Source organism: Sceloporus occidentalis, unplaced genomic scaffold (assembly GCF_023333645.1).
Source record: "Sceloporus occidentalis isolate IW3139 unplaced genomic scaffold, rSceOcc1.0.p SCAF_1, whole genome shotgun sequence".
NCBI classification, from domain to species: domain Eukaryota; kingdom Metazoa; phylum Chordata; class Lepidosauria; order Squamata; family Phrynosomatidae; genus Sceloporus; species Sceloporus occidentalis.
In genome coordinates, this window is record NW_028316981.1 from 162293547 (window position 1) to 162321079 (window position 27533).

The 27533-nt window shown below is 43.0% G+C and overlaps 1 protein-coding gene across 6 annotated transcripts in view; it reads right to left on the minus strand.

The window, feature by feature from the left end:
* Window positions 1-26599, minus strand: part of LOC149322578 (pre-mRNA-processing factor 40 homolog B-like) — a 34247-nt gene extending 7648 nt beyond the window's left edge. For 5 of the 6 annotated variants that reach the window (XM_089480202.1, XM_089480177.1, XM_089480168.1 and 2 more), the window contains exons 1-19: window positions 26530-26599; window positions 21093-21185; window positions 19348-19497; window positions 19181-19261; window positions 17137-17164; window positions 16065-16090; window positions 15083-15160; window positions 13605-13715; window positions 11987-12107; window positions 11847-11877; window positions 10911-11078; window positions 10176-10278; window positions 9329-9393; window positions 8884-9048; window positions 7607-7715; window positions 7096-7246; window positions 5864-5997; window positions 3771-3885; window positions 1974-2065 (exon numbers count right to left, since the gene is read on the minus strand). In XM_089480202.1, coding sequence (XP_089336328.1) covers window positions 1974-2065; window positions 3771-3885; window positions 5864-5997; window positions 7096-7246; window positions 7607-7715; window positions 8884-9048; window positions 9329-9393; window positions 10176-10278; window positions 10911-11078; window positions 11847-11877; window positions 11987-12107; window positions 13605-13715; window positions 15083-15160; window positions 16065-16090; window positions 17137-17164; window positions 19181-19261; window positions 19348-19497; window positions 21093-21185; window positions 26530-26550 — 1842 coding nt within the window. In that variant the 5' untranslated portion in view covers window positions 26551-26599. The remainder of the gene's footprint in view (window positions 1-1973; window positions 2066-3770; window positions 3886-5863; window positions 5998-7095; window positions 7247-7606; window positions 7716-8883; window positions 9049-9328; window positions 9394-10175; window positions 10279-10910; window positions 11079-11846; window positions 11878-11986; window positions 12108-13604; window positions 13716-15082; window positions 15161-16064; window positions 16091-17136; window positions 17165-19180; window positions 19262-19347; window positions 19498-21092; window positions 21186-26529) is intronic. The other variant, XM_089480194.1, reaches the window with a different exon arrangement.
* Window positions 26600-27533: the final 934 nt, after the last annotated feature.

The following is a 27533-nucleotide window of genomic DNA, read 5'->3' on the forward strand; positions in this document are numbered from 1 at the left end:
AACAGCTGAATGATGAGTGAACACATAAGGAAACTGCACTGATTCCAAAGTTCTCCTCTGACTGGGGACTAAGATCATTAGGATTTAGCCAGTGTTTCCTCCTAAGCTGCGCAAAAAGTGGAAGGGAGGGACCACAGAATAGAAAAGGATAGCCCCATTCACATTTGAGATGCATCACTAGCAAACAGAAGGCTACATTTTTTCATATCTTTCCCTTTTGCTTCATAAATAGCCTGAAGAAAACATTTTTGCTGAAACTTTGCATAATACTTTATGGCCTTTTAGAACTACACAGGTTGCTTTTGACTGTTTTCTCAATGCAGCCTTCCTCAGGCTAGCACTTTCAGATGTTTTGGACAATAACCCTCATAATCTTCAATCATTGGTCATGCTGATTGTGACTGAGGGAGTCATAATCCAAAACAACTGGAACACATACTGTTGGGGATGGGTAGATGGACACATCTACTGTAGTAATCCTGTTCATGATCCATGTTGATCTTCAGGGGATTGCCCTATAGGTTTAGCACTAAAATACTTCACTGCCTAAAGGAGAGCAGTAAGTACTATTTCACCACACCATCCTCACTCCCAGGTCCAGGTTGACAGTGTTCAAGGCTGGCTGTGTTGTTTTGGAATATCCCAGAAGTCCCTCCTACTCAAGTAAATAATACAGTAGTCATAACTAAGTATAGTGGGCCCTCTCCTTATGCGGGGGATCTGCTCCAGATCCCCCTGCATAAGGGAATAAATATCCACCTAGGCTCGTTCCCCATTGTTCTTCTCCCTAAATTTGTCTGTGCATGGTGTGAGCGCACTGTAGTTAGAAATTTTCTGCCATTTCACAAGATACAAAATGGGTAGCTCTCTCCCTCTGCCTAAAAATAGTGCTGGCTCTGCCCAGACACATTGGAATCTGCTAGTAGATATCATTGTGGAGGGTGCTGTTCTTACATCAATCTCAGGAATTAATTTACAAACTCAAAAAAGTGCAACTGGCATGAAATTGTCCACAGGAGGGAAACCTCCTGTCCTCTGACAGTGTGTACTATAATTCCCACAGTTCTTTACCATTAGTCATGCTGCATGGGGTTGACTGGAACTGTCCCTCAAGTAGACAATGTACTGTTGTCTTTCAAGTCAAAAGGAAAACATGGCAGACTTTCTGTTTGGTGAATAAATGATCCTTCAAAGGATGTTAAAGATTTACAGCAAAGTGAAGGAACCTATGGAAAATGACTATTACTGTACAAAATGGCAAAGGCCAAGCAGAGGATCCAGACAACTCTGGAACTGTGGAGTGAGAAAGCAGACAGGAATAAACCCTAGGAGTCAAGGCAAGTAACTTTAAAACAGAAAGGATCAGTGCTTGGAGACGTTATTTTTCCTAGATAAAAACTTCTAGTATCCCCTAGCGAACACAGTCATGGCCATGCTGGCTGGGAGATTCTTGGGGGTTAAGTCCAGGGAAAATAATGTTTTAAAGCACTGGAAATGGCTCTGAATACACTAACAAGCTTTGGCATAAGCTTTCATTGACTGGAACCCACTCATTAGATACATGAAAGTGTTTGATCAAGTAGGATGGAATTTGAAAAAGTTGATGTCGCATAAAACTTTCTGGTCTTTGTGGCACTACAAATCTCTGTTAGTATTGCTGCAAAGGACTTAACACAGGGATCTTCACCCAACATACTTATAATGTTATGTTTCCACTTGAATTTCCATGGCTCTGTTTTATGGAATCCTGGGATTTGGAATTTTAGGGAGGGGCACTTAGAATTCTTAGCTGGAGAGTTCTAGTGCCTCTCTAAACTGCAAATCCCATGATTTCATAGCATGTTGCCATGGAAGTTCGAGTGGAATCATAGCATCATAATAAGCTAATGTGAAAGGGCCCTCCGCTACCACCACTTGAAATTCCTGGAGACGACTTATTAGCTTTGCTCTCCCTGTGCCCCTCCAGTGTCCACCTTGAGGATATCCTTGATGATTTTCTTTTCATCGTGGAAACGGGCCTTCAGATCTTCCACATAGAACTTGAACAGGTCCAATGGGGTGGAGCCTGTGGGGGCAGAAAAGAAGACATGTATGACTGACTCATCAGTAGTGCCTTCCAAGGAAAAGGTTTCAGTTACAGTGGCTTCCAAATTGTCTGGAGTTTTCATGCAGGCTTTATCAGAGACCCATCAATGATACCATGAGAAAAGCCCTGCAGATACTGCATGAGACATGACACTGTGAGGTGTGTTCTAAAGACACTCTTGATTCAGGGAAGATGACCCTGAGGCTGATTTGGCCAGGATACCACTCTGCCTCAACTGAGGCTCTTGAACATCTTTCAGAAATATATGCAAAGCTCAGAGATCCAATGGCAAGAAGGCAAGCATACAGGGGGTTATCTAGCAGAAAATTCAGCAGGGAATACAGTACATAAAAGTCAGGCTATTTGAAAACCAATGTAATAAATAGATAGATAGATAGATAGATAGATAGATAGATAGATAGATAGGTAAGTAAGTAAGTAAGTAAGTAAGTAAGTAAGTAAGTAAGTTGCCTTAAAACAGCCATCTCCAATCTGGCTTCCCCCAGATAAGCTGCACTACATGTTGTTTGGGGATCATAGCAGTCATAGTCCAACACAACTGAAGGCAACTCAATTGAGAAAGGCAGCCTGAGTGAGGCCAACAACCTGGCCACTCCACAAACATTGTACCAGGTTCAAAGGCTTTAGGCACAGGTCCGACCACAGAAAGCATGGAGTTCTATCCTCAGCATTTCTCAGCCATGAGAAATGCTGGGGAAGACCTACCGATTGCAGGTGGGGCTAAGACCAGTGATGGGCCATGCAAGGGTTCCTCCTTTATCCCTTTCACTTGCTGCCACCCTCTTTTCTTTCTCTCTTCCTCTTTCTCCCACCCTCTTTTCTCTCAGTACGTTTCTCTCTTTGTCACTCCTTTTTCTTCCTTTGTTTCTTTCTTTTTGTGCCACCCTGTTCTCTTTCCCCCTTTTCCTTCCTGTCCCAAAGGCTGCCAAGGAAGGGACAAATTGTTCTTCCCAGCACTTTGAAACAATCATTTTTAGAGGGCTTTGGAAACAAGATGGGGGGCAATAGGTTCTCAACACTGCACTACATCATCCTTTCCTTTCAATTTCCTTTTCATAACAGCATGTTTTATTCACAAAAAGTACTTTTCAATACCAGCCACCCTGACAAACATCACTTTTCACAGAAGCTGAGCCAAGAACATTCTGTGGCCAACAGCTCTGTTCCATGAGTGGTTATAATGACACCAACTTAACCAAAGAGATGTCAGAAGCTGCATCTACACTGTACAAATAACTCAGTTTGACACCATTTTAACTGCCATGGCTCCACCCTACAGAATCCTGATTTGCAGTTTTGTGAGTTGCCAGCACTCTTGGACAGAGAAGGCTACAGGCCTTTTAAAACTCCAAATCCCATTATTTCACAGGGTGGAGCTATAGCACTTAAAAGTGGTGTCAAACTGCATTATTTCTACAGTGTAGATGTACCCAGGAGCTTCACTACCATGAGCACAATATGCCCACTCCTTGAAAATGGAAGTCTCTAACACATCTCTAATCTAATATTCATGCCTCACAAACATGCTGAGCTTTCTGTCCTCTTTTTATTTCAAATGCCCTCAAAAGAAAGGACTGACTCATAGGTTGTAAGTGTATTTTTAAAAGCCCCATTACTGTTGGGAAATGGATGGGGAGGGATATCTTGCTCACTGGCTGCTTACCAGGTTGGCCCAACATGTTGGCAAAGCGTCTGTCAGTGCTGAGGGAGGGGTACAGCTCCATCCAAGTGGACATGGAGTGCAGGCGCCCATTTTCGTGAAGCTCGTCCAAGAAGGCCTGAGCAAGAAGCAGCCTGGTTATTCTACGATAGAGTGAGAGAGATCGGGGAGTCAGCCCTCCCCTGTTCACAAGCCCTGCAAGGGATGCTGCATGCCCCAAACCAGGCCTGGAACCCCTGCCCCACATCCCTTGCTTCCTTCTCTCCCCCTATTCAAAACACAATGCAGTTCATCATCCACAAAATTATTGAAAATAAATTTACCTTCAGGCTATGTGTATGAGATGTGTATAAAACATAAATTAATTTCATGTTTAAACTTGTCTGCCATCTCCAGGATATCTCATTATGTATATCCAAATATTACAAAATAAAAAAAATCTTATCCCAAGCATTTTGGATAAGGGAGACTCAATTCATATTCAGTTTGACAACCAACTTTTTAAAATAAATAAATAATAAAAAAATATCCTGACCTGATGGGCAAGGAGATATGCTTGGATACATGTAAGAAATGCTTGATGAAAAGTATTTTGCCCCTGAAGGTAGTGGGGAACGTATTCAGCAAGGCGCTAGGATGACCACTTTCCCCAGACATTCCTCACTTTTCCATGCATATTTCTCTTTCTTTACAAACTAGAAACTGGTGATGGATTTTTTTTTTTAAAGAAAGCTGAAATCCTCAGAAAGCTGAATACCATGCTCAGTACTATATTCTGTGTTTTATCTTTATTCATATTAAAATGCATCCTGCACATAGCTATACCCTTCGAGAACTGGCTGGTGTAGAGTCTAATGTAAGCAAAAACCAACTCTGCCTTAGCTCTGAATGTGGATGTCAAAGCACTTTTGCTGCCCAATGACCTTCTAATCTGTTTATCCTCAGATGATGGGCCCTGGAGCCCATTTTGGGATAAAGGCAGGGAATAAGTGCAATAAATAAATACATAAAAATAATAAATGGGTAATGGGTAGGAAGAACTAGTGATTTAAAGATCACAAATGCAACTGAGACATACAAAGAACAGGTTGTCAGACCACTGATACAACTGTCCCAGAGATGGGAAACTCTGCGAACCACCAGATACTGATGGATTGCAACTCCCAGCGGCCCCAGACAGGACTGTCAATGGTGAGAAATGTTGGGCTCAGTAGGCCAACAAAATCTTTTTGTCATCTGTCATCTTTAAATGAATGACCATGCTCTTTAAATGAATGATCATGCTATCTGCAGGATTCTGGGAGTTGTATTTATCCCAAGTAACTTGTCCAAACTCTTAATCAATCTACTGTTGTATACACCGGCAGTGATTTTTCAGGGTTTTAGGCAGATTGAGAGAGAGAGAGAGAGAGAGAGATCTTTCCAGCCACTGGGGTCAGCAAAATGAAGTGGGGTTGGGGTCAACAAAGTGCAGTCCATAGACTGCATGTGGCCCCCAGGATTGGTTTTGTGGCTCACAGAGTCCATGAGGCAAAAAAAATCATCTGCAAGTGCCCCCTAATGCTTCAGGGGCATGGGGGCATTTTCACCATGTTTTTGGGCACCTCTGGACTATTTCAAGTGCAGAAGAACCCTTTGTAAGTAAACAACAGAAAGTAAACTGTAACTGACTTCCATGTAATTTCCTGTTGTAAAATAGATTTGTTATGGGACCTAAAATGGCACTCTGCCCAAAAAACAAAAAGAACACACTAGTAAAAGTGCCCACCTCCCCCAGTGTGTTTGGGTGTATTTAGGGGGCAAAACAATTTTTGAACTGGGGAAGGGGGGAATTGGTGGTGCAACCTTCCAAAGTCTCCCGGGAGGCCTACACAGCCTCCTCAGCTTTCAAAAGTTGCTCATCCTGAGTTTCCTGATCCTTTCAACTTAAGGTGCCTGGGGTTGACCCTGGGACTCTCTTTATGCAAGGCACAGAAATCTTCTCTACTGAGCTATGCTCCCTCTGAAAACCATACCACTACCCACTTCTAGGTGCTAGCCCAGGGTTTTTTCCCTCACTGAGCATGCCCCCAGCTCAAGGCTATGGCTCTGGATACCTGGAAGGCCTCCCTGTTCTTGCGCTGCTGGCGTCTCTCTCGTAGTCGGCCACGCTCACGCTCTTCCTCCTCCTCCCTTTCCAATGTCCGGATATGCTCCTCAAAGCAGATTAAGGCATCCTCTTTGTCCATATCTGAAACAGGCAGAGGTGAGAGGGGTCCAAACTCAGTGGGGCAGAAAAATTAAACTGGCATGGGGTTACTGGGCTGGTGGTGGTGAGGAGAGGAAAATACATTGTAGAGAAAACTACCAGGCTAAAGGACATGCAAGTGGGGAAGCTGAACTGAGAGATCTGCATAAATAAAGCAAACGATACGTGCTGCATAGTTGAAAGGGACAAGGTTTTGCACAGCCACAAGAATTTTACTCAGTCCTCCCCATCCTGGATTGAGAAATTTCACAGGCATGTCCATCTGCATCCAGTCTATCTTCACTTCTTTAAGAGCTAGAAACCTGGCTTTATTTTAAAAACTGGAAAGCTGAAATACTTGCACTACAGTGCAGAACAAATCTGAAGGAAGTACACATGTTCACATGGAGACTCTTAGGCCGAGATTCTGCTGTGCTGAGTAATGGAGTTTTGCAGTGCTGGTGCTGCAGTGCACTAACAGATGACAGGACCAGCCCCCCCCCCTCCCGCCAGCAAGCCATGGTGTGATGATGAATGGGAAAGGGATCCCTGTTGCTGCTCCTGGCACCATTTCTTGCTAGTAGGTTGTTGGTGTTCACATCATTCTGTAGCACCTGCTTGCCAGCGCTACAGAATCATATTGTTCTGGTCAGCTGACTGACTTTAAAGGTGGGTTTGGGGACATGGTGTAATGGTTTGACAGTTGGACTATGACTCTGGAGATCAGAGTTAGATCCCCACTTGAGCATAAAAACCCACTGGGTGATCTCGGCCAACGCACACTCTCCCAGCCTCAGAAGATAGCAATGGCAACCCTCCCACAAAGAAAATTGCCAAGAAAATCATATGATAGGGTCATCATAAGTAAAAAAGACTTGGAGGCAGAAAACCACAATTATCGGGGGGGGGGGGGTTGACATTTACAATAATGACAAATGATGCCATAATCGTAAATGTGAATAAGGAACAGTGACACAAGTATAAGTCTAATGTACAACATTGTAACTGACTTAAGATACCAGAGTTCTGAAACTCTGATGTGGGCTGGGGTGGGAAGGAGAGAAGGACCTGAGACAACAGGAAGATGGGAAGGGGTCTCACTTTGCAGGTCCTCATCCTCAGCAAAGCTGGGGTTATCCATCAGGTACTGCTGGGCCTCGGACCAGGTAGTCTGAAAGCTGACACGACTCATGCTGTCCAGGATGCTCTTCAGGGCTTGGATATTCTTTTTGCGCAGCTGCTTGGCATGTTCCTGGGTGGGCAGCAGGGACAACCTTGAGGCTCGTATTCCTGCCAGAAGCACAGAGCTCCTGGGTTTCTTTGTCCCCCCGCCACCCCACCTAAGTTCTGGGGACATCAGGATGTGGCCAACTGCAAGTACTGGACAGAGCTTGAAAATGTTGCTTTTTAAACTATCATAACCCCAACCAGCAAGACAACTTGCCATGCAATTGGGGATTATGAAGTTTGTTGTACAAAAAGGTTCACACAAACACAATTTCAACTACTGAGCCATGTGAAGGGAAGGGGAGTCTCTATATCAACATTTTATTTTTTGTTCTCATCCCTTGCCTTTATCTTCCAAGTGTTGTTTGGATTTTTTTTTGTTTACCTTCTCTTTTTTGGCTAGGAAAAAGAGAACATCATCGTAGATCTCCTTGCGATCACGCTCTGGGACCACAGCCCACACTTCCAGCTCCCCAAACATCTGTTCAGCTTTCCTGGGGAGGGGCAGGGGGAAACAAGAGGAAACAAGGTGTCATTTGTGGGATGAAGTCACTGTAGTGAAGACACAAGAGATGAGGACACAAGGGAGGCACAGATGAAGAATGCAATAGGAGGATGAGCACAACACATAACTGGATTAGCCTACAATGAAAAAGAGACTGCTCTGGGTCATCCATGTCTCTGAGAAACCAGTGAGATTTCCCCATTTTTAACTGGTGACAAAGGAAAGCAGGTCTAGCAGAGTGACAAGGATTCCGGAAAGAAATCACACAGTCTGCAGCTGGAATCCAACCTCTTCAGCTGGCACACAGATTACATATGTTCAAGCCTTTTCAGTCACCAAAAGGAAAAGTACAATGCATTGGCCCCTGTGATTGGCTGGCAATAAATAGATTCTACATTGGTGTAGCTCCTAGCCTGGGGGAAAAGGGCCTTCTCAGTGGCTCCTCCTAGGCTCTGGAACACTTTGTATGGAGGCAAGGTGAAGGCAAAGACATCTTTCTCAACTATTATTCAGACCAGCTTCTGTCATCTAATTTGATTTACTGTTGAATCCAGTTCTAATACACTGAGTACTGCTTTTCTTTTTCTTATCAATGGATTTTTATCATGACACTCACTTGGTTTTATCTTGAGCACTATTTTTAGTGGAAGGATAGGATGTACAAATAAAAAATATATACAGTTGGTCCTCTGTATCTACAGATTCAAGTATCCTTAGTTTGAAAATATTCAAAAATGTATTAATTCCTAATAGCAAACCTTGATTTTGTCATTTTATAAAAGGGACACCATTTTATTGTCCCACTGTATTTAATTGGACTTTAGCATCCACATCTTTTGGTATCAACTGGGGGTCCTGGAACCAAACATCAGTAGATACCAAGGGCCCACTGTATTAACTCTTGCTGCTTTCCTCCAACTGAGGAAGCATGGATTGGCACATTTCCTTCCTAGGACTGATCTAGATAGACTAATCATAGGGCCAAAGAGAAACCTCCACCTTCCATAATTCTCTTCTTACCGAGTTAAGCCTGAACAATCTGGTACTAGGGTCTACAAGAAGTCAGCCACCCAGTCAAGAAAGGTCAGAACCCAAACACCATGAGCCCCAGGACCCAGGCACTAGGCACACTGCCTTTGACACTGGTGCTTTCTTACCTGTAGCGGGTGGTGGAATTCATCTTGCTGTGTTGCTCCAGGAAATGCTGTAGCTCCTCTTTAGCCTCTTTTGCCCGGAGCCGGGCCTCCTCCTTTTCTTCCTTGTCTCGCTGGGCCTTGTAGGCATTGAAAGCCTGCTTCTTCTCGCTCAGCTTGGGCAAGGCACTGGGGCAGACCATACAAGAAGCTCCAAGAGCTTGCAGTCATGGGTAATGGAGGAGAACAAACAGGGGACAGGAGTATGGAGGTACCAAAGGAGGGAGTGGAACGCCCAGCTGCACAGCAATCTGGGCTGGATTAGGCAAGGCCAAGTCTAGGGTATTTCTATTACTTTGCCACTGTGAGCAAAGTGTCATAAGCCATAGACCTGCAACACTGCAAACTAGGACTATATTTGATAGATGAAGGGAAGGAGGGAGTCATAGAACTCTGTGCAGAATCATACCTGAACCGAGGGTCACTGCTAATGAGCTTCATGGCTTGCTCCCACGATGCACTTGCTGGGACACCCTGGAGCCAGAGAACAGAAGGATTTTCACCCAAGATGATATCACACAGAATCATAGAGTTGGAAGAAACCACAAGGGCCATTCAGTCCAACCCCCTGCCATGCAGGAACTCTCAATCAAAGCATACCCTCTTATGCTGGGACCACACCCCCTTTGCTACTTGTCTCAGGACAAGTTTACATAAATAGAAGAATTAAATCACATTTATTTATTTATTTAACTTTTGCTTTTGACTTGGAATGTACTGGTTCAGGCTACGGTACCTACTTTTCTCTCTTCCCAGTTCTTTGAATGAACAAAATGATTCTTCCCAGGAGAAGAGTTCACGTGATATGCTATTTTTCTATGTGAAAGGATAACATTCTACCTTTTCAGGGGACAAAATCCATATGTAACATTTTCCTTCTTCCTATCTGAGGAAGTAGATTTATGTCTATGAAAGCTCATGTTACCAGCTTTTTTCATTTAGTTAGTCTCAAATGTGCTTCTAGATCTCTTTCCTCCTGCTCTTCATGGAGCTTTTACTAATTCTCACCCACTCAATGCTCTCTCAATGCTTGAGCCAAAAACCTTTATTGTTTCTAACCCACAGTCAATGGCCAATATGGCTGGGGGTGATGAGAATTGTATTCCAATTCAGCTGGAGGGCTGGAAAGGTTGCCCTAAAGTGGTAACAATCCAAAAAGAACTATACCACTTAATGGAAGGGACTGTATAATCTGGCCCTGATTGCCTAGAGAAATTGCTAATTGTCTGGTCCTCTAATTTGTCCCCTGTTAGTACCTTTTCTTTGAGCATCTCTTTAAAAGCTTGTTTGGCTTCTTCCTTGTTGATCCATGCATTGCCTGTGCCACGCTCCTCCTCATCTTTCCGGGCAGGATCAGAACTGGCCCAGGGAAAACAAAGCCATGTCAGAAGGAGCAGCCTTGTGATAAAACAGCCATCTGTAACAACTTTCCTGGCTGCCAGAGGCAACCAAGAATTCCCTGTAGGTGAGTAGATGGATTCTACGCATATAAGATAATAGACTGGCAGAGAAGGGATAGACCATTCCATTCCATATTTCTCCTTTATCAATACCTCACTCTTTACCAGCCTGTTTTATTAGGTGATTTTGCTAGTTTTACTAGCCTATTAAGGACAGTGAGCCCTTGGTATCATATATATTCATATATTTATATATGAATAAACAATTTTTTAAAAACAGGATTTTTAAAAAAGAAGTCATTTGGTTTAAATGAACCTAGTTTAAACTGACTAAAACCTGATTAAAACAACAACCTTTATATACACTCCCAAATGATAACAGTCCAAAATTTTATCTCTACCTAAATAATGCATGAATCAGCTGTAGCTGCTTTTCAAGGAACAGCAGAATTTGCTAGCATCATTCTCACTACTTGCTACCATCACCCTGCAGTTCCCCCTCCAATCACCAAGGAAGGAAACTAATCTACGACATGACAGCCTAGACATGCCTTAATCCTACACCTTCCCTGCCTTCTCCTCCCACGTCACCTGCTTGTAACTTCCTCCTCAGCTGCAGGAGGTGCCCCCTCAATGCCTGGTGTCTCCTGTCCTTCGATTCCACCAGTGCCTTCTGTGTCTGAGGTGGCTGCCGATGAGGGGCTGGGACTGGCAGGGCCTGACAATGGTGTTTCTGGTTGCTCAGGCTGATGTTGCTTCCTGGAGGAAGGGGAGAAGAAGGCAGCTGTGAATATTCTGGACCAGCACAAAAACAGCAAAAGCAAAGGAAAAGCAAAAGACTGTTATTTGGGACTGGCAAGGAATACTAGGTGCTGTGGGCTATATTTCAGAGGATGGTCATGGCAAACCATCTTTCAGTATTCGTTGCCTAAGCAAACCCTATGGGGGAATTTATGGGGTGGCCATAAGTCAACAGGTGGTTTGAAGGCACATACACACACTTTGTTCTATTTCATACAATGTGAATCTCTTCCCACCCTGTTCAACCCATAAAGAGGTGGAAGTAAGAAAGAATAAAATATACTGAAGAAATTTTAGAAAGCAAAAGGAACAGGAGCCTGGTGGAATCTGGAAGTCTCATTTAAAAGCCCCCTTGGAGTTGTGAAGTTCTCTGAGATCCTGAACACTTCATGCCTCTTACCCCAAGCCTTAAGGGCTGGAAGCCTGCTTCTTCTTTCTTAACAAGGGTTTTTTTACAACACAAAAGCTAAACGCTTTGAGAATCCTGAATGTGATATCAGATAAGATTCTGCAGTGCCCTGGCAGGGTGGAACATGTGGAATCTTCAGAGATGGGCCAACTTTTATCTGAGGGATGGATCAAAAAGTGAGCTACTCTTGCCTTCCTTCCATGTCCCAGCCTTTTAAATAGAAAGTACAATTGATATAGCTCTGCCTTGCTGCCCATTCCTTCTCTAAGAGGCCCTCAAAGACTTTTCTCATGTTACTTTCCTGCAAGGGGACTTACTCTGCATCCTCTTCTTCCTCCTTGATCAAAGCTATGGAAAGAAAAGGCAGGGCTGTTGGTTACTACAGTAATATTATGGGAAGACAAGAACCATCCAACCCAACTGACTATACCACTTGCTAGCTGCTGGGAACCCTTACCCTCAATGTCATCAAGCTCACGGGGCCTGGTCCAGCGTGACTCTTTGGTCTGAGTGTTGTAGTAATAGGGCTTCCCAGTCTCCGAGCGATATTCACGCCAGGGGCAGCGAGATAACAAGAGCTGAATGGATACAGAAAAGAAGTTGCAGGGAGTGAGGGGAGCAGACAGGATCACTTGGTTTTAACTACCTTTCTCCCTAAAGTGAAGGAGGCACTGGGGGTAATAAAGTCCCTAATTTTACCACTTAAAACAGGGCTGAGGATTGTCCAGCTTGCAGGCCATATGTATTTCTTGGGGCCCCCAGTACCCACTGATGCCTCCACCTCATGTTCTTGAAAAAAATTCAGTCCAAGACCCACAGTTTCAAACCTCCATCTTTGGAGGTCATTAAACAGAGTTTAGATAATCATGTTGAATCCTATGCTGGGAGAAAGGGAGAGTGAAAATAAAATAAATCACACAAGAGAGCTCTAACTGTATATTCGTGCATGGTAGGAGGCTGGATTAGATGGCTTTTTCAGTCCCTTCCAACTCTGTGTTTTTATAAAACAAACATTTAATCCAGGTTTTCACTGTATAATAATTTGAGCCAAAACCTACCTCCCAAAACAAGTGGAAGGTCACTTCTAGTTTCACAAAATCAATGCAGATTGCACAGAAGATGAAAATAGCCCTCCATCCCTTCTCTAAGTGCACCCAGCCCCAATTTTCCTTAGAGATCACCAAGTCCAAACCCTTGCTCGGGGAAGGAATCTTGTAATGGCAGCATCTCTGACAGCTGGAAGCCCCTGCTTGAACATCTGCTCTCTTGTGCAGCAATAACTTCTGAGTGAAAATCCTTCACATGTCTGAAGGTAGTTGTCATGCCACCCTGTAACCTCTGTCTTCTGCATGCCCAGCTTTTTCAACTGCTCCATATAGGATGTGGATTTCCAGACCCTCCGCAGCCTGCTCACCCACATTCTTGGAAGTATAATAACAATAATAAATGCAGTTAAGGTTGATCATGAAACAGCAGGAAACAGTGGAGACAAGCTCTACATGCTGTAAGGTGATCAACTATTTATTCTTTCTAAATTAGCCCCATGCATTTTGGCCTATATGAGCAAAGGTCTTCTTCAGGGGGCCTAGTCCACGGATTCCTAGTCCACAGATTTAACCATCCACTGCCTGAAAATATTCAAAAATGTATATATTTTCTAAAAAAATAAACCTTGATTTTGCCATTTTATATAAGAGACACCATTTTACTATGCCACTGTATATAATGGGACTTCAGCATCCACAAATTTTGGTATCCAAGGGGAGGTTCTGGAACCAAACCCCAGCAGATACCAAGGGCTCACTATAAACATGTTGGGTTATTTTAAAAGGAATCACTTGATCGTCTTTGAGTACATGGTGCTTGTCTCCTCACTGTTTTCTGCTTTTAACGTATATTTCAGTATTCTCTTCACTGATCTTGGAAAAAGCCCACATGGAGATTGCTGTCCCTTAGTTGCTGTTTCTGGTTGACCATCCTTCACTCATCACTCTACAAAGGTAAATCAACAAGGCACAAGAAATCTGTTTTGAATCTTCCTTTCCCAAATGTCCATGGTTACCTAGAGCTCTCACCTCAGCCTTAGACTTGAGCTCATCTGGCTTTTCCCAACTTGATTGTTTGGTTTCAGAATTGTAGTAATACACACGTCCATCAGGAGCTCTGTGTTCACTCCATGCAGGTTTCTGAATAGAGGGGGGGAGTAAATCACTTAAAATTACAAGCAGAATAAGCTCATTCTGCACAGATCCAGGGGAGTTTAATATCTTACCATCACACTATTCTAAAACAAAAAACTAGCATGAAGCAAAGAATGCCATATTTTGAGAATATAATTTCCATATTTTTTTTAAAAAAATAAGTAAAACACAAAATGTAAGCTTCTGGTCCTTATGAAGATGGGCTTCAAAGCACATGGAAAATGTCTGGTGAAAATCTTGTTAACTCAGGGTGGCTGAGTTAAGCTTTCCATGGTTTGAGGGGAGAGTTGTATTTTGCTTAGCTGCTTATCCTTTTTTTGATAACCGGGGGGGAAAATACAATGAAAGAAATGAAAATAAAATGGGGAAAAGAGGAGAGGAGAGAGCACCAAACACACTGCATTTTGTTTATTTAGCAGAAGTTATACTAGCTTCAAAGTGTTTTTAATTCAGATTTTTTCCCCTCAGAATATAAGCAAAGCACAATAGACATCCCTGCTTCCTCTGTTTCTCAACCACAAAATGCCCTTCACAGCTGCCACAGACCCTTTCCTTTTCACACTATGCCACTCACTGATCTTTGTTTTTAGCAGGAGTCCAACTGTTTGCGCTGGTTGAACTCCAGTAAGCCCACTGGCGGAACACAGGATGCATCTGCACTGCACAAATAATGCAGTTTGATGCAATTTTAACTGTGATGGCCCAATGCTATGGAGTTCTGGGATGTGTAGTTTTGTGAGATATTTGGCCTTCTCTGTCAGAGAGTCCTGGTACCACAACAAATTACAAATTCAACAATTCCATAGGATGGAAACATGGTAATGAAAGTGGTGTCAAACTGCATCATTTCTGCAGTGCAGATGTAGTCTCAGTCTCCCTGTTGTACTTAATGCCTCACAATTACAATATCGCTAAAGCAGGAGTGAGCAGACTTCAGGCTTGCAGAGTCTATTTAGTTTCTTTTACTACAACCTTCAGTTCTACCAACCAGAGCACGATGCAAAAAACCTAACTGGAAATTAGAAGATCCTGAGCTCAGGAATCTGTTCTCAGCATCAGAACTCAGTCTTTTCACATACAAAAAATACACTCCACGTTACTCGAAGCTCTCTCACTTTCAGAAGACTTATTTAGGGTTCATCTCTACTCTAAAGCTAGAGACACAGACCACCTCCCTCAACATGGAATGGAGGTTCTCTGGAAGGCACACTGCTTTCTGGACTAGCACAAGTCCAAGCGCACCATTATTTTGCCATTTTGAAAGGCTCTGAGCAAGAATCTATGACCTCTGCAAGTCTATTCTCAACCTCACAATCCCTTTGGTTTGTTGCTGCTGTTCAACAGTTAATTACCTTCCGGCCTGTATCCAACATTTGGGAGCCACCGACAATCATGTTCTGTTGCATGGCCCCCGTCAATGGATTGGGGATCTGAATGGGGAAAAGAAAATCACAAGAACTAGAAAGCTATTTTCATAGAGCAGGAATAAAAATAACTGAAATGATACTTTCTTGCATGGGGAAAGTAGAAAGAAAACTACTTTCATACAGCATGGATAAAAATCATTGAAATTATTTATTCTTGCATGGGGGAATGAATGCCATGAAGTTTTACATTCCTATTCCCAGATGCTTATCCAGCAAGTCCCTAATCATGCTCTACATGACAGCCATAGTTTACCCAACACCCCCAACTGGGGAAGAATTGCATTGACCTTGGCAACAAAAAAGAAGCATCAAACGCCAATACAAAAAGATTGGCTGAGGAAGATGAGTGACCTTGCTGAAATGAACAGATTGATAATATCTATCAAAGAGAAATTTTGAATAATTTTAAGAAAGACTAGAAATTGTTTATCATATACTTTCAGTCTCACTGAGGATATGAATCAGTTTTAGGTTTTGTAAAGTAAACAGAATTGGTATGTGATGGAAGCATAAATATTTTCTCATGTATAAGGAAGTAGAGAAATAGTGGTATATATCCATTGGTGGGGGAGGCGGGGGTAAACAGCAGTGTATGTTTATTTTTGTTGAGTAGTTTAATTTCATTTGTTTTGTTAGTGTTTGTTATTGTTTGTGTTTTAGCTATATTTATAAAAAATGTTTGTGATCGTGGTTATGTTTAATAAAAACAATTTTAAAAAAGGAAAGAAGCATTGTAGTCCAAGTATTAGGAAGATATGGCAATCTTGCAATAAAAAAGACAAATTCCAATGGATGGTATTTAGATTTACCACAATAAAAAAGCAGGAACTATGCATTTAATCCCCACCTGCAACCTGCTTGAAAAAATTACAGGCATGCTGTTAAAAACGTTTGGCCAATTACTCACCACCGGTGCTGCTTGAGTCACAATGGCTGCAAAAAAGGAAAGCAGAGATTAGGAATGGTGTCATTCCTCCTGCAGGGACCTCCTGAAAAAGGTTGTGAAATCCCAAGGTGATGGTAGGGAGACCAGAGCTGTTCCCTCTCTGCAGAATGAATGCAGTTTGATGCTGCTTTAACTGCCATGGCTCCATCCTACTGAATCCTGGGATTTGTAGTTTGCTGTGGCACCAGAGTTCTCTGACAGAGGTTAAATATCTTACAAAACTACAAATCCCATAATTCCATAACACTGAACTATGATAGTTAAAATGGTATTAAAATACATTAATTCTGCAGTGTAGATGCAGCCTACATAGGTAGGATGGCTTAGGGCTCAGAAGGCTGGTTTCTCCAGGAACCAATTTCATTTAAAAAAAAAATAAAAACGACTGTGGGAGACTGGGATTCAGCTTGCATGGAAAACCATCTCACCTAGACAAGCCTTTGATGAGAGCCATTATACATTTACTTACTTGTTCGTTCATTCATTCATTCAATTAATAACCCACTTTTCCCACCTCTGGCACAGGATCCAAACTTTTTTACAGTAATCTATTGTAAAATATAAGTTTAGTTACAATCTTATTTTACAAAATGAAAAAAAATGGCTATGATAACAGCCAGGGCAATTCCCCCTTAGCAGTTATGTTAGGGGCTAAAATGCAGCATGTGCACCACTCTACATCCCTGTGCATTTCTACACTGGGAAACTCTGTGGCTGCTGGTTTCATTCCAAGCACCCACCTATTGAAGGCACAAGGGCCCTCTTGCCAGAGCTTGGGAAGTGGCAGAACTCTATTTCAGAGGTGGGCCAATTGTGTTCCTCCCCAGATGTCATTGGACTACAGCTCCCATCATTCCAGCCCATCCCATCAAACAGCCATGCTGTTTGGAATTGATGGGCATTGCAGTCCAAAAACATCTGGAAGAGGATCTGGAGGGAGATCTGCGAATCAAATTTTTCACAGAAATGCACAAAAAGCTACTTATATAGATGCACTGCAAATGCATTAGAAATACAGCTGCAGAATGCTTACCACTGGATGGGTCTGCCACAGGGGTTGCCTGGCAAAAAGAAATGAGAGGTAAATCAAGGTGTTTGGACTCAACAATCAGCCAACACTGGGGAAAATTCTAATATCTCTCCCTCTCTGCCAAGTGTGTAAAAAAAGGCCTAGCAGAATGATTTAGAGCCAGCGAGGAAAGGATAAAGCATATGGCTGTGCAACACACACACACACACACTGTCCCTTCTCCTTTACTTTTGGGAAAGGAGGCCACTGAAACACAATATTGTTTGGGTTTGTCACATTTAGTAAGGTCCTGATGCATCTGCTGTTTTCTTTCAACACTGTTAATCTTGCTATCCACGAGCTACCTCTGAAGGCCAGCAAATGCTGTCTCACTGGACTGAGCCAAGTTGATAACACGACCCACAGCTGCTTGGCCTTAGCAGCCACCATCTGAAAATCTCCAATTCCAGTAATAGCCAACCTTCTGGCTTAGAGCAGAGCTGGGAAATATTACTTTTGGAACTACAATCCCCAGAGCTCCTGCCACCATGCTGGTAGAGGGGATTCTGGAAGCTGGAGTCCAAAGCTCTACTCAGCAACACTATGTTTCAGAACCAAAGTACCCTGTAGCACACATATACTGACATGGCCACAACAAGATATATTAAGCCAATATCAAGGGGTATACCTGCCCTTATCTCTAAATGCCAAATAACTTCAACTATGAGTATAATTTCTGGCATCTCGCATAATACATCATGGATGGAGAACCACCAGCCTGTGGGAGAGGAGTTCCCCACCTAACCCATGTCTTCTTCTTTTTAAATTAAATTTTATACAAACATATAAAAAGACATACATAGAATCCATAGCTGCTTTTGATGTTATCTCTGATCAGTGATTGGGAGATAAGAGGCAATCTAATGCCAAAGAACTGAGCTCTCAGGTTGTTGCACTAGAAGTGAATTCTGGTGTCCAGGAAACAGTGGGGCTTACTTCTGCAAAAACATCATAGAAGTAATGTGTTGTTGTTTTTTATCACTGGTGGAGAAATCTCTAAATTGGTAAGAATTTAGAGCTAATCAAGCATAAATTCTCCACAGACGCCAAAATGATTAAACTGAGGCCTGTTACAGACTGCCAAAATAAAGCTGCTTGGGGTCTCTTTGGAGGTATGCTGTTTAAATGATGCATGCACCCTAAGAATCCGGAAGCTGCACCAAAGCTGCCCTCCAGTGCTTATAAATGGAGTGTGGCTTTGGCGCGATCTCCGGACTCTTAGGACCCATGCATCATTTAAATAGCATACCTCCAAAGAGACCCGAAGCAGCTTTATTTTGACAGTCTGTAACAGGCCTATGATTGTCTTACTTTGGACATACCACAAGAAGACATGATTCGTTAGAAAGGACAATAAGATAGTAGAAAAACAAGCTTCATTTATATACCGTTTCATACCGCCTAAGCAATGTCTAAGCGGTTTACAACTGTAAGAAAAAAAGATGGATTGGTTCAATCAAGGAAGCCAGAGCCCTGAAACTGCAAGACTTGAGCAAGACAGTTATCTTGAAGATGTCTCATTCATAGGAATGCCATAAGTCTAAGTCAACTTGACATCAATTAACAACAAACATCTAGTCTTTCTCCCCACAATATGACCTTGGTAACAGAATCATCATCGCCATTGCTATTGTTATGGTGGTTAATTCATATTTGTCCCACCTTTCCCTAAAACTAGGACTCAGTGCAGCTTATAAGAATTATAATAAATACACACAAAAACACAAGGAAGGATCTTTGTAAAAGCACATGTGATTAATAAAGTGCCACTGAACTAGCCATAGAATTAAAAGAATTTAAAACAGACCCATCAAAACACAAAATATGACAGAAAATAAAACAGCATACTGTCAAAAGCCCTTGCAGTCAACACCAAATGTCTTCTAGAAGGAATACACACCTCTGACCCTTCCCAGATTGGAATTCAGCCCCAGGGATGAAAAAGATTCTCCACTTCTCCTGACCTATCTGCTACTCCCCTGAATCCCTGCTTCTCCCAGACACTCACCCCTCCAGTGACAGGAACAGGTCCAGCGGGTACCCCGGGCATGATCATTCCAGGCAGCATGGGTGGCACCATATTGGGCATCTGGAATAAAAGAGAAGGCAAGACCATATGCATTATAGAAGCAATGGTCCAGAAAGGCAAATAAAGATACTGTGAATGGGAATTACCTGTCCCAAGGGTGGTGGTCCAGGCATGGGTGGGATCAGCGGGGGAGGCGGCATCATACCTGGGGGCATGGGTGGCATAGGGGGTGGACGTGGTCCCATTGGGGGCAATCCCATTGGGGGAAAGGGAGGTGGGATCCCAGGAGGAGGCATCTAGAAGCAACGAGAAATACACAAAGGTAGTATTCCCCAGTCATCGGTACCCAAAAGCAGATGCCATTTAGCAAAACATATCTTGAGTATCTCTAACTAAAAACAAATTAGATTACATAGTAAAAAGGAACTACTTTCACAGAATAATCCTCAAAATATAACATCACACATACACACATTTTGTATGCATCACATACAAATCCTAAAAAATTCTACCACAGACATGAATAACTGATACCTGAAATTCTGATAATGTTCCCTAATCCATGTTTTAGACATAGCACTCCCTGACTGTGACCCCAATAAAGAAATAAATGAGGAAACACGGCCATGTTCTGAACTTCTCCAAAATTTGTCATGACCTTTAAGGTCTTGAAGACATCTCCTTGCCCATCTCCCCTAGAATGCATCTTGTAATATATCTTTCCAAGAGAACACTGCTTCCAATTGGTAGTGAGCAACACAAAGACAAAGGTTCTTGGAGAACGTTTTTGACTGACACTTACTGGTAAGTATATGAATGATCTGAACGTGGGAGAGAATTTTCCCCAGGAGAGAGCAGCTAGTGTGCTGCCTTGATTGATATTATCAGAATAGGGCAACTAAGAAGGGGGAGGGCCCCTCTGTGAGTGTGTCACTCCCAGTTTGGGGGGATAGTGAGGAGTAGGGAGACCCAAATCAACACATTTTTGTAGTACTTTGTGTGCATGGGTCCTATATTTTGGCTGGAAAACTGGGTTAATATTTTTTCCAATTTTGGGGGAGGGGCCAGGGACTTTGGGGGAGGCAAACAGGGAAAAGGGGCTTTGTGTCACCCACAGGCCATACATTTCCCATCCTAAGCCTGCTACAAGTTAGCTTAGCTTAATACTTTAACTATCACAGTTTCCTACCATGACTAAAAAGGTTATTCTAAATGGAGTTATTTTACTATCTCAGGTCCTAAATCCACTGCTGAAATAATCCAGTTTGAGACTGCTTTAACTGCCCTGGCTCAATGCTAGGAAATTCTAGGAACTGTAGTTTTGTGAGAGATTTAGCCTTCTCTGTCAGAGACCTCTGGTGCTACAATAAACTACAATTCTCAGTTTTCCCTAGCACTGAGCTGGGGCAGTTAAAGACATCTCAAACTGGATTATTTCTGCAGTGTGAGTTGCCTTTCCTAGTGATGAATTTTAGATTGTAGGCTCCTCAGGCACAGAGGCCTCTGTTCTAATTAAACTATTTGATGCAAACTTTATGTTAATGGTGCAATCATCACTGTTGTCACCATCTTCCTGCCATTTGCAGTGTGCCGGCAAAGTCATAACCCCTCCAGGCCATTTATACGTCCTTCAAGGATTTTCATGCCCCCTCAATTTGTGGGTAGGGTGCAGGGGATAACAACGGGTTGCATGTCTCTTCAGGATTCCAAGGCAGGTCTCCCAACACGCAGACTGTTGCCCACAATTTATATCCAAACATGTCATTTCCCTTGTGGTCTTTCCAGATATACTCAAAATCCCCAGTGGATCCTGATGATCTTCATCAACTGCATAACACTCTCATTCATGCACACACCTGCTGAAATGCAAATTGAACAACACTTGACTTACGAAAGGAGGAGGCAGAATTGGTGGAGGTGGTGGGGCAGGGGGAAATGGGGCCGGCTGCCCAGGAGGAGGGCCACTCCCTGAATCTGGAGCTGACTGCAAAAGAAAGATAGAGAAAGTGAATGGGGCTCCCCATACCTGGATCCTGACCCTTATAGCAGAGGTGCACATCTGTGGCCCTCCATATGATTTTGGACTGCAACTCTCATCAGTCCTAGCCAGTATGATGGAAACAAGTTGCCCACCTCTGCCTTAAAACACACAGGCACAAGCACATACACCCTGAAGCAGAGGTGAGAATTACATGTCAATCAGATGTTGTTGGGCCTCCCAGCACCCCTCACCACTGACTATGCTAGTTGGGGCTGATGGGAATTGTAGTTCAACAACATCTGGAAAGCCACATTATTTCCACCCCTACATTAGAGGTCATCCTTTCATCCCATACTAGTGAGAAATTCATATGTTGCTGTATATACTCATGTATAAATCTACAAATTTTAGTCAAAAAAATTGACTCCAAAAACCTGAGTTGACGTATCCAAGAATCAATGTAAGTACCAATGTAAGTACTTTAATTCTTATATAAAAAGGACCATCCCCTGGTGAAAGGCAAGAGTATCATCTGTTCTGGAAGAAGTCACGCCTCCTTTACATTCTCTCATCCATGAAGCCTTTAGTGTGATCACAGACAGTCACGCTAATTGTGTAAGTTTTCTTGCACAGTTTTCCTTGGCTTTATCCTTTGCATCACCCCTAAGTGTTATTCTCGACTTGTCTACAAGTTATATCAAAATCCATAATTCTAGCCATGCAACCTGCCTTCAACTTATACATGAGGTTGACTTATAGTCAAGTATATATGGTAAGTTGCATGAAATAGTAGAAATATGGGCTGACTCCACGTACTAGTTGTGCAAGAAAGTTTCTTGCCTATATCATTCACCCTTTTAATGAAGGCCATCATGTCCCTCCTTAGCCATCTCCTTCATAAATTATGAAAACCCAAATGCTTTAATAGTCTTCTTTTGTACAGAAGATGCTTCAGCACGTGGATAATTTAAATCACCTTCTCCTGTATAATGAGCAGACAAAGATTACTCTTGGGTAGCAACACAACCTTGGGAAGAAACATAGGGAGAGATGAAAAGATTGTTCAGAAAGAATCTGCTTGCCTGCAGTAGATGGAGACAACTACGTGTGAAAAACTGTAAGGAATGGCTATATGTGGAAATGAGTAATATATGGAAGTATATCTGGAGATTGCCTTGTTCTCTCCCATGTAAGTTAAGGACCAAACTGGGAAAGGGCTAGACCAAACCTAACTGGTTCTCTTTAATCTCTGAGCAAAGCTTCTTACCAGCCTCAGTTTATCACCTAAACTGGAACATGGGGAGCTGCCTTGATAAAATCACCCCATCTAGTTCATGACTGTCTACACTGACTGGCAAAGACTCACCAGGGTTTTCTGTAAGATCTTTCCTAGTGTGAACTTGGGGCGACCGACATGCAAAAGAAGGGTTCCTCCAAGCTATAGCCCTTCACCTGATGCATAGCTTGGGGAAATCCATTTTAAGGCAATTTGAGCCCACAAAGCTTTTGAAGCTTCTTGAACAGGAGTGCAGTCCACTTCAGATATTTTGGCAAACAATTCCAACAATGCACCCCCAAGGAACTGTAGGCCCATCTGGAGAACCAAATAGTTCCCCCTCTCCTGGAATCTATCTGCGTGTAGAGCCAGCATAGTTCAGTGGTTTGAGTGCTGGACTATGGAGACAAGGATTCAACTCCCCACTCAGCCATGAAACCCACTGGGTGACCTTGAGCACATGCTCTCAGCTTCAGGGGGAAGGCAATAGCAAACCTCCATTGAACAAATCTTGCCAAGAAAACTCCATGATAGGTTAACCTAAGGATCGCCTTAAGCTGGAAAGGACATGAAGGCACACAACAACTTCAAATTACTCTCTCCTCTGACAGTGACATCAGGCAGTAAATTTATTCTCAGCTTGCTCTTCAGGGAAGTTTCTTCAGTACTAACCTAGGGCTCCTTGCCTCAGATATAGGCAATTCTCAAAGACCAGTTTGAGAAACTGACTCATTTAGCATATTCTTTTGTATATTCCTTACATATACAGGTGTCCATGTCTATCAGATTCCCTTTGTCTGCACCTACAGATTTATCTGCATTGGCTGTCTGCAGGTGGACATCCATCCTTAGATGCTTCCTCATATGCTTGGATGATTTTGCATATTTAGATCAACACTGGCTCTCAATCTTTGGTCTTCCATGTGTTTGGGACTCCCCAAAGCTGCACTTATCCTGGCCAAAAGTAAAACGTTTGGGGGGCTGAAGTCCAAAGCATCTGAAGAACCAAAGGCCGGGAACCAAGAATCCACATAATGTAGGGGTGAAGAACCTCTTTTAGCCTGAGAGTTGCATTCTGTTTTAGAGAAATTCTTTGGGGCCACATTCCAGGAGGTGGGTGGAGGGAAAAGGGTGGGACCAAAAGACCAGTATGCTTATCTTCAACCCTTCAGTGCTATTAAATAAGCCTTAAGAGAGATGTGTCAACATGTTGGAATTGAGAAGGAGACCTAATGAAAAGCTAGAACCTGCCCCCCCCCCCCCCGCATTATTTCAGTAAAGGGGATGCTGGAACACCAATGAGCCAGACTGGCACCCCCAAAAGGGCTGGATTTAATCTCAAGGCTGGAAGTTCCTCACTCTTAATATAACTCATACATTAGTGGTTTGAGCATTGAACTATGGGGAACAGGGTTTGATTTCCCACTCAGCTATGAAACTCCCGGGTGACCTTGGGCGAGTCATAGCCTCTCATCCTCAGGAGAATGCAATGGCAAATCTCTGAACACATTTTGCCTAGAAAATCCCGTGACAGGGTCCCCTAAGAGTCGCCCTATGTCGGAAATGACTTGAAGCACAAAACAACAATATCCATATATAAATGCACACATACATGCCTACTGCCTTATTTGTACATCTGTCTCTTTGAGGATGACTGCACCCATCCTGGTATGTACATTTCTGTGTGCTTATCATGACATATGCATGCTTCTATGTGTTCTATTCACTGCCATGTGCTCATTCCCATAGGCACTGAAAGGTCTGTGCAAATATAAAACTGAAAAGAGGCAGCAGACATGGCGCTGGGTTTGACCTGTGTGAGCTTGGATTCCTACCTTGTGGTGGGCAGATGAGGTCCCAACTCATCTTAGCTTATCCTTACACTCTTGAAAGGATATGGCTGGCCCAGGTTCAGCCTTTTTAGGATAAAACTGGTGGTACCCACTTCCGTTGTATTTTATGCATACACCTTCCTTCACCACAGACACACACAGGGATGTGTGCACACATGCTTTGCAAAAAGCATCTGAGGAAGTAGACTGAAGTCTACAAAAGCTCATGCTGCCAACTTCTTTCTTTCAGTTAGTCTCAAAGCTGCTACAAGATCTCTCTACATACTGATTCTACAGACTAGCATGGCTATATTGTTGAACATGCCTTTCATGTACACCTCTGTGTGTATGTGGAGGAGAAAAGGAGTTGAACACCTGGCCTTGGAGGGAGAGAAGAATTGGCAGTATCTGCTGGACTTGATTCCCTTCCCCACTGCCATTCCCTTCTCCTTTTGTGCCACTCACTGTCTTTTTAAGTTGTAAGCCTGAGGACAGGGGACTGCCAAATTAACAATCTGTAAGATGCCATGAAAGCCCTTGTGGCTGAAGAGTGGGGTATAAAAACAGTGGGCCCTCCATATTTGCTGGGGTTTGGTTTCAAGACCCACCGTGGATACCAAAATCAGTGGAAGCTCAAGTCCCATAATAGTAATAATAATAATAATAATAATAATAAATTAAATACAATGGTATAGCATAATGGTGTCCCTTATATAAAATAGAAAAATCAAGGGTTGCTTTTGGGAATTTTATATATATTTTAAAAATTTTCAAGCTGTGGCTTCTTCAATCTGTGGATAAAGAATCTGTGGATACAGAGGGATGACTGTCTTCAATACATAAATAAAAACAAACACTATATGTGTTTGAACAAAGCCCACCTTCTTACCTGGCCCCTGGGCCTCTCTTGCCAGTCTAGTACCCCCGTAACCCTAACCACACCTGGGTGCCCGGGGGCCACCTCCAACCACAGACCAGAGAGGGAAGAAAAGGGGGATGTGGGCAGAAGAGGGAGGCTGGGAGACCAGAAGCTCTCACCTCCAAGGATGCCAGGCACTGCAAAATTGAGGATACGGCAGAAAAATGGAGGACATGACCACAAAAAACCTTTTTAAAAACCACTCATAGAACGATAAACCCATGCTTCTTAGTCTTGATCCAAATGGAGGACATTTTAGAATTCCTCCTGGACAGAAGGGGGTTGAAATGGAGGACAGGTCCTGGGGGGGAAAAAGGAGTATGTCTATGGTCACCTTGCCCTTTTCCAGGATATTTCCTACATTTCAAACTATATATCCAAGAGGAATGTCAAAAAATCTTCAATTCTGGCATTCCTAAATATTTTGGCATTCCAAAAAGGATGAAAGGGAGGTCAGGTCCTGGAATAAAGGAGGATGTATATGGTCACCTTGCCCCTTCCTGGGACATTTCCCATGTTTCGAACTACATATCCGTATCTATTTTTATCTATTTTATTGTATGTACAGCGCTGAGTAAATCTATAGTGCTATATAAATAAAGTGTAATAATAATATTAATAATAATATCCAAGAGGAATGTCAAAAGAAAAACCCTTCCTTTCTGAGGAGCATGACTAAGAAGCATGGGTTGCCCTTTATAACTGTGTGCATTTATTTTTCTGCAATGTTCATGCTTCTTAGTCCTGGGGGACATTTTGGACTTCCAAGGAGGATGAAAATGGAGGACAGGTCCTGGAATAAAGGAGGACGTGTATGGCCACCTTTCCCAGGACATTCCCTGCATTTCAAACTACATACATCTCCAAGAGGGATGTCAAATTAAATAAGAAAGCCCTATATTCTGACTATAAGAAGCATGGGTTGACATGTACAGTATTTGCATCTTTTTATTCTTCTGTGCAAGAGGGGATCCCATTCCCAAAACGCCCTCCACTCCCAGCCTGACCAAGGTTTTGTAAAGAGGCATTGCCCCCCTCCATTCTTTCCCTTCTCTTTCCCTGGCAGTGGCAGGGAGGTCCTCCATTTTGTGTTGAGGGAGGTGGGCCACCTTGGATGGAGCCAGGGGAGACCCTGGCTCCTTGGGCTGAGAGGAGGAGGAGGAGGAGGAGGAGGAGGAGGAGGATGCTCCTCCATCCCTCCATCCCTCGCCCTCCACCCTGGCCCCCCTCGCCCCCCATCCCTCCCTCCTTGGGCCCCTTCTCCTCCTCCTCCTCCTTCTCCAGGGGAGGGTCGGGGGGTAACAAAGCAACGGACATTACCATGGCCGAGGAGCCTCGCATCAGCTGGGCGCCTCAGCTCAGCCCACCCGGCAGTAAGGGCTGTTGCGATTGGAGCAGGAGGCGAGGCTGAGGAGGAGGAGGAGGACTGAGGAGAGGCCTCCTCCTCCTCCTCTCTTCTTCTCCCTCAGGCGCCAAGAGGAGGCAGAGCAGGCCCAAGGGGCGTCCACATTGAGGAAATAAACTGCTTTCGCTGCCCTGGCTCCCTCCCACGTGTAACACTACAAATCCACCACACAGTGGCCCTTGTCTTAGGGCCCCAGTGGTTCCCAAACTTTGGTCCCCCATATGTTTGGGACTTCAGCTCCCAGAATTCCTGGCCATTGGCCATTCTGGCTGGGGCTTCTGGGAGTTGAAGTCCAAAAACCTGAAGGGCCAGAGTTTGGGAATCATTGTCTGAGGCCAAACAAGCACCCCCCCAAGAGGCATGAATTCAAAGACGTAATAGCCTTGAATACAATAAACATATAATATTTTAAATTTTATTTATTTAATTTACAAATAAACATAAACAAACAACAATATATTATTACATATTTTTATTTATTTTTTATTTAGAAACAAACATCAACATATATTAGACAATTTAAAAACAATTATACACATATAATCATAACATTAATACACACTATTAAGTATTTTATAATATAAAAATAATTATATATAATATATAATGATAATATATTATTATATATAATTATTATTATATATTGGATCTCATTGCAGAGGCAGGGTATAAATGATAATTATTATTATTATTTATATCCTGCCTCTCCAATGAGATCAAGGCAGCTCAAAAACATTTGAGAATAGTAGTGTTGGCTGTTTAGTAAATTCAAACAAGAACATATCAGACGGTGACACCTTCATGAAGTGAAAGGATTTCATGACCAGCATCCATAGCTTTTTGTGGCTTTAGGGGGCTATGTGGCCATGTTCTGGAAGATTTTATTCCTGAAGTTTCGCCAGCATCTGTGGCTGGCATC